The sequence below is a fragment of the Sesamum indicum genome, linkage group LG1, assembly GCF_000512975.1.
Source record: "Sesamum indicum cultivar Zhongzhi No. 13 linkage group LG1, S_indicum_v1.0, whole genome shotgun sequence".
NCBI lineage: Eukaryota > Viridiplantae > Streptophyta > Magnoliopsida > Lamiales > Pedaliaceae > Sesamum > Sesamum indicum.
In genome coordinates, this window is record NC_026145.1 from 4,027,617 (window position 1) to 4,034,662 (window position 7,046).

The following is a 7,046-nucleotide window of genomic DNA, read 5'->3' on the forward strand; positions in this document are numbered from 1 at the left end:
TCACCCGGACAGTGGCTCGTACTGTTCGGATGAACGTGTGCTCACAATTCCATGTAGTACCATATGGTGCTGCTGGGAGCCAAAGATTGTTGTCCGTTTGGACTTGGCCCATAAATAGTCGTTCCGCACCAAGTCTAGGGCAAAGTGGAGTGATCCGTGACCACGCCCAAATTTGTACGAATAATACAAATATGTGTTATTAATTAATATTCATAACAAAAAAAATTGTGTATACGTTAATAAGTAAATTTTACCTGCAACAATTGCAGCGCGCCACTAATTGCAGCTTTGCCTTTTATGCTGGCATTGTATAATTCACAATATAAAAATGCTAGCACAACACTCCTCCAACTTTAGTTCCTGACCGTTTCTATATATCTAATTTTGAAAGATATAGTAATGATACCAGGTTATCTGATTAATCTGGGCACATCATCCCACCCAATAGAAGCAACGCAACAGCGCGGGCGTACTGGACCACGATTTCATGGGGAGTGTTATGAGTAATTTCGACCGCCGCTAAATGGGATGTAATTGCCTGCGTTTGCAGCCTAGAACCCTTAAACGCATTTCCATCTGGGCTAAATCCTAAATAAGTCAGGCAATATTCCTGCTATTATTGTGTTGTTCGGTCGAAATCAACTCTTGTCACCGGCTCGCCATCTATTGGGAGTGTCCATATTATTTGGATATAGGGTAATTGTGGCTTCCCCTACATGAAAATAAAAATATGTATTTCAGATCGCCACTTCTCCACCAATGCAGTGACGAGATGGCAATTTAATTGAAGGCGACCGTACGTATATACTCCATAAAATCCTATTTGGTGTAGGATTTGTTGTATACGGACAGAAAGATTATATTGTTGAAAATGGGTCCAGAAAGTACTATCCGCATGCCGTGCCTTTAGTACGGCGTCTAGGTCACCTTCGGAATATCATCAGACTTGTGTTGGGCTTATTAAGATAACACACTCCGATCACGAGGACCCGTACACTGTTCTGTTATCCTTTTGTATGAAAATTTTGAATATAATATTTATAAATAAATAGATAACAATAAAAGAATTGCAATAGAGAAAACATAATGATGTATAGTTGATATTACTAAAGTAAAGCTCTATATATAACATAAAAAATAAACATTGATAATAATTAAAAGTAAGAATTTAGAAATAACTGTATACTAACATATTAGACGTAAATTAAAATTTAATTAATCGCATAATTATATTTTCATATCAAGTAAGGGGAATATGTAGGAATCAACTTAGTAAAATTAAATGAAAAATGAGTTATTATATTGAAGATTGAAATGGGAAAACTGATAAATAAATAAGCAAAAGAGTACTATATTTTTCTTAAGAATAAATTTACTAAAAAAATTAAGTTCAGATTAACAAAAGTGAACTAAATATTTAGAATAAAAACATCGCCAAATAAAAGCACTAATTGCTATTAAGTTGAAGTTGCGTATAAAAACTTAATTATAAAGTGAATCTCATATAATTTGATTTTTCGATATTAGATAATCTTGTATATACATGAAAGATTAAATTCTTAAAAACATAAGATACTACTGAATAATAAATAGATAATATAAAAAAAATTTAATGAATTAATATATGAATAATTAATCACACTAAAAGTATGATGAAGTTAAAAATTGCAAATAATAAGATTTTATGCAATATTACTTCAAATTTAGAACTTAACATCGAATGTAAACACTATTTTGACAAAATTTAAAATTGATATTAAATTCTAATTAGTATAGTCATAGGACGCTGAAATATAATGAATACTAATAATATGGATATGTCTAATTAGATTAAACTTTTACAAGCAATAGTTAATTAATAAATAATTACATTAAAATTATCTCGCATCAATAAATTTAAATATGGCAATCCGATCTACAAAAAGAGAATACATAGATTGACAAATTCAAGTCTGCAAAAATGCATAGCTCAACAACCAATGGATAGTACATCTATAAAGAACATGATAAGCATATGGACACTTTTTTATAGAGAAAAATGCAAGCAACCCCCTTGTGATATCGTAAATGAGCAAATTACCTCTTGTGAAAAAATAAATAGCGATTTACCTCCCTATATTTTTTAAAATACAACAATTTACCCCCCTATGATTTTTAAAATGAAGCAATCTACCTCCCTATATAAGGAGGTAAATTGCTTCATTTTAAAAAGTATAGCGAGGTAAATTGCTATATTTTTTTCATAAAAGGGTAATGTGCTCATTTTTAATATCACAGGGCGATAAATTGCTATTCACCCCTTTTTTATATACTAAGGATCATCTAATTATGTAATTCATTTAATTTTTTTAAGGAGAAGATCATTCAAAATACTACAGATGACAAAGTCAACGAACTTTGCCAGTGTTTTAATGTCTTATTGTACTCAACAAAAAGATAGAAGTGATCAATGACAGATAGAATGTCATAACAAAAGGTAATTGAAAAGAAACGACTATTAGAAAATCAAAAAAGAGGAAAGAAAAGAAAGACATTTGCTAAACCAATGAAGGATGAGGGACGGAGATTGGAACTTATGAGTCGCAAAGTCAATACATCAGTTGATATTGATGACAAAGATGAGGAGGTCACTACTGAATAAAGTTAATAGAAAAACCCAAAAAGAAAAAGAACACTTTGAGATTTAAATTTCAAACAATGATGAATTAATAGATTCTTTAAAAACTTGAGAATGACAAAATCCACACCGGGCAAGCAAAAATAAAATGTTACCAAGATTATTTCGAGAGAGAGAGAGAGAGACTAAAGCATTGGATTACAAAATATTAAGTGATATTGTTATTTAAATTTTTAGTATTTTTTATTTAGATTTGCTGTATAGTAGGACAAATTTTCAAGTTGGGTCAATATTTTGAAACTTGCATTTCCGTGTATTTTGAATCAATCGATATATTTTAGATTTAATATTAAATTTAAAAATTATATTATTATTTTAACGCGGGTGTTAATTATTAGTATATGAAAAAAGAAGGAAAACAAGCATTTCACTCTGATTCTAATATGAGTGGCAACGCATTTTGATACTGTGTTCCGCGTATTCCTGCAGCAGAACTGGTCGCATTTGTAGCTGGGAAGGGGTTTGGAGGCATATCGAGATTATGTCCAACATTTGAACCGCTACTTTCATGGACGGACAATCTGTTGGATGCCACTGGATGCACCAAAGTCCAACAATAGTAACTTTCCTTGCTATGCTTCTGTCTTCTTCTTGCTCAATGTTTTGCCAAAGATCTTCTCCTACATTCAAATGATTATAAATCCACTGCGGAAAGTTCACTTGTTTGCTATTTGCTTCATGATCGACGTTTTTCCGGCCTCCTACCATTTCAAGCAACAACATTCCAAAACTATACACATCCGACTTATACGACACCCTACCAAAAGTCCTCGACAATACTTCAGGTGCAATATAGCCCATCGTTCCCCTGGCAGCCATCATTGTTACTGCGCTTTGTTCCTTGGAGCACAGCTTGGCTAGGCCAAAATCACAGATCTTGGGAATGAAGTTGTGGTCCAATAATATGTTGTGGGGCTTGATGTCGAAATGGGGGATTTGTTGATCACATCCTTGGTGAAGATATTCGATGCCTTTGGCGATGCCTAGTGCAATATCTTGGAGCTTTGGCCAACCAACGGAATATCTCTTGAGATCTGCTTGGAAAATGAACTTTTCCAGTGAATCATTTGGCAGAAATTTGTATACGAGAACTCTTCTGAATCCTTCAGCACAAAAGCCCACCAACCGGACTACGTTGATGTGGTGTATTCTCCGAATTGTACATACTTCAGTGACAAACTCCTCTCCCTTTCCCGTGGAATTGTTGAGTACCTTCACTGCAACATTTATTTCGTTCGACAGCTTTTCTTTGTACCTATTAATAAAATGATGGCCCAAACCAATATGATTGGGCCTTGTTCACTGGATGGCCGGATAAAACCCGAGGGCCCAATTCCTCTAACCCATCGACCCGGTCCACTCTAAGGTTTGACCCGGCAGCTCCCTTTTAAATACTCTCCTCTCTCATTCAGCCCTAATTTCCGCCGTCTTCACTATCCCTTCCACTCCTCTGAACCCTTCGGGTTCTTCACCCTTACTTCGTCTTCTGTAACTCCTGTTCTCCAGATAATGGCCGTAAATGAGCCATTAAGTGCTAGCCTTCATATATGGCTCGGGCTTGCTGGTTTGAGGTTAACGAACAGATTCTCTTCTTCCCCCTTTCTTCCTCCGTGAAAAACCCTAAAGCCTTTGTGGCAAACACCTTAGTGGTTTCCGACTCTAAAGCCTTTGTGGCACGATCCTCGGTGGATTACTGTGAACAGCCTTTGTGGTTGGCCTTTGTGGCCTCGGTTATATCCGTGCAACCGTGAGCAGGGTTGCGGCCTACGGCCTCTCTAGGCCCTGGGTCTTAGGCCTCTGAGCCGACTAATTTCTTGTTCTGAAATTGTATTGTTTCAGTTTACTTTCTGTAAGCATTATTTCTTATTCGGTAGGTTTTCTTGTAATTCATTTAGAAAGCCTGTAATATTTAAGTGTTCTGTAATTATTGGTATTGTAATTGTGCCGGAGACCGATCCACTTCTAACAGTGGTATCAGAGCGGGGTTAAGTCTCTGGCCTGAGGCCACTCACGGTAACATCGCTCTAACTCTCTCTCTCTTTATTTTTCGGTCCCAGTTTCCCGACCCCTTACTGCTTACCTCCCTTGGCCGGGCTCCTGAAGCCGTCGGGTATCTAGTGGAGGCGTAGTTAAGGCCCTAGCTTTATTAACTGTTTTAGTTTACTGTTGAATCTTCTGTGATTGGGAATTTGCTGCTGCTTAATATTTGCCTCTATTACTTGAACTGTGAATTTCTGTGATATTACTGAAACTTGCTAAAATGTCTGGTTATAACTTACAACCATTTGGCGGAAAAACTGACTTTTCTATATGGCAACAAAAAATGAAAGGCATCTTAATACAACAAAAGGTTTTTAAAGCTATTGAAGGAAAATATTCTGAAACTGTTTCTGATGAAAAACGGCTTGAAAATGATGAGTATGCTTACAGCTCTATTATTTTAAATCTATCTGATTCTGTAATTAGGAAAGTAGGAAAACAGAATACTGCTAAAGAGCTATGGAATAAGTTAGAAGAACTATACACTGAAACTTCACTTCCTAGCAAACTGTTTCTCTTAGAAAAATTTTTCAGATATAAACTGGATGTTTCGAAAAATATTGAGGAAAATGTTGATGATTTTACTAAATTAATACAAGACATAAAATTGACAGGGGATAAAAATATTGATGATTATACACCCATAGTTTTATTAAATGCTATTCCTGAGTCCTACAGTGATGTTAAAGCCGCAATAAAATACGGACGAGATAATGTAACTTTAGAAACTGTAATTAGTGGCTTAAAATCAAAAGAAATGGATTTAAAAACCAATACTCCTAGTAATAACAACAATGAAGTAAACTTGGTAAGGGGAAGACCTAAAAATAGGAATAATAACCATAACTCGAAATTCAGAAAATACAGTAAAAGTCGGAGTAGAAGTAGGGGAAGAAGTCCGTCTAGAAATAGGCATTATAACAACAATAATAATAAAAGAGATGAAGATAAAAACAAAAAGGATTTTAGGTGTTACAACTGTGGGGGTAGAGGTCATTTCATTAAAGACTGTAAAAAGCCTAAAAAGAACCAACAAAATGAATCTGCTAATGTTTCTGAAGAAACAACTAATGAAGTTTATATGGTGTCTGATGTAAATTTTGTTGAAAACTCCTTGAATAAATCTGAATGGCTTGTGGATTCTGGATGCACTTTTCATATGACACCTTATAAAGACATTTTGACAAATTTTAAAACTGAAAGACTAGGTTCTGTGTCAATGGCAAACCAAAAATTATGTGATGTGCTCGGTTTTGGTAATACCTGTCTTATTTTTGAAAATGGTTCGAAAATAACCCTTAAGAATGTTAGGTATGTCCCTGATCTTGCCCATAATTTAATGTCATGCTCTGCCCTAGAGGAAGAAGGGTTAGAGGGGAAATGGGGGAAAGGGATCATGAAAATTTCTAAGGGTTCCATGACTATTTTCAAAGCAATCAGAAAGAGAAATCTGTATTTATGCACCGTTAAGTATGATTCCTTTTCTGGAAATGTTTTCACAGAAAATAAATCTGAAATTTGGCATAAGAGGCTGGGTCATATCAGCTTTAGAGGGCTTGAGTTGTTACACAAAAATGGTTTTTTGCATGAAAAACCTTCTACTTTAAATTTTTGTGATGATTGCATATTAGGAAAACAACACAAAGTTAAGTTTCCTACTTCCTCATACCCGTCACCCACTTCTTCAAACTGCATTTTAGAGTATGTGCATGCAGATGTGTGGGGTCCTGCTAATATTAGTACTCATGGGGGCAATAAGTATTTTCTATCAATTATTGATAATTATTCTAGGAAAGTATTTGTTTTTCTAATGAAACAAAAATCTGATGTTTTTGAAAAATTTCAGAGTTGGAAAAATCTGGTTGAGAACCAAACAGGTCATAGGCTTAAAGCATTAAGAACTGATAATGGCTTGGAGTTTTGTAACAAACAGTTTTCTGATTTATGCGAAAAGTATGGTATTAAAAGACACAAAACCACACCATATACTCCTCAACAAAACGGGGTAGCTGAGAGAATGAATAGGACTTTGTTAAATAAAGTAAGGTGTCTTTTAATCAGTTCTGGCTTATCTAAAACTTTTTGGGGAGAAACTTTATTAACTGCAGCATATTTGATAAATAGGTCACCCTCAGTGCCTTTACTTGGAAATATTCCTGAAAAAGTTTGGACAAATTCTGATGTTGATTTTACTTCTCTGCGCATTTTTGGTTGTGCTGCTTTCTGTCATTATAATGGTGATAAATTAGATCCTAGGTCTAAAAAATGTGTATTTATTGGTTATCCACCCGGAGTAAAAGGATATAGGCTATGGCTTAAGAATCAACCT

At 34.9% G+C, this 7,046-nt stretch overlaps 1 protein-coding gene across 1 annotated transcript in view; it reads right to left on the bottom strand.

Moving 5' to 3' along the window:
- The window catches only part of LOC105156908 (rust resistance kinase Lr10-like), a 6,818-nt gene continuing 2,816 nt past the window's right edge, over positions 3,045 to 7,046 (bottom strand). Inside the window, 2 exon segments of the mRNA XM_020694522.1 lie at positions 3,045 to 3,166; positions 3,169 to 3,919. Of these exon segments, the coding sequence (XP_020550181.1) occupies positions 3,045 to 3,166; positions 3,169 to 3,919 (873 nt within the window).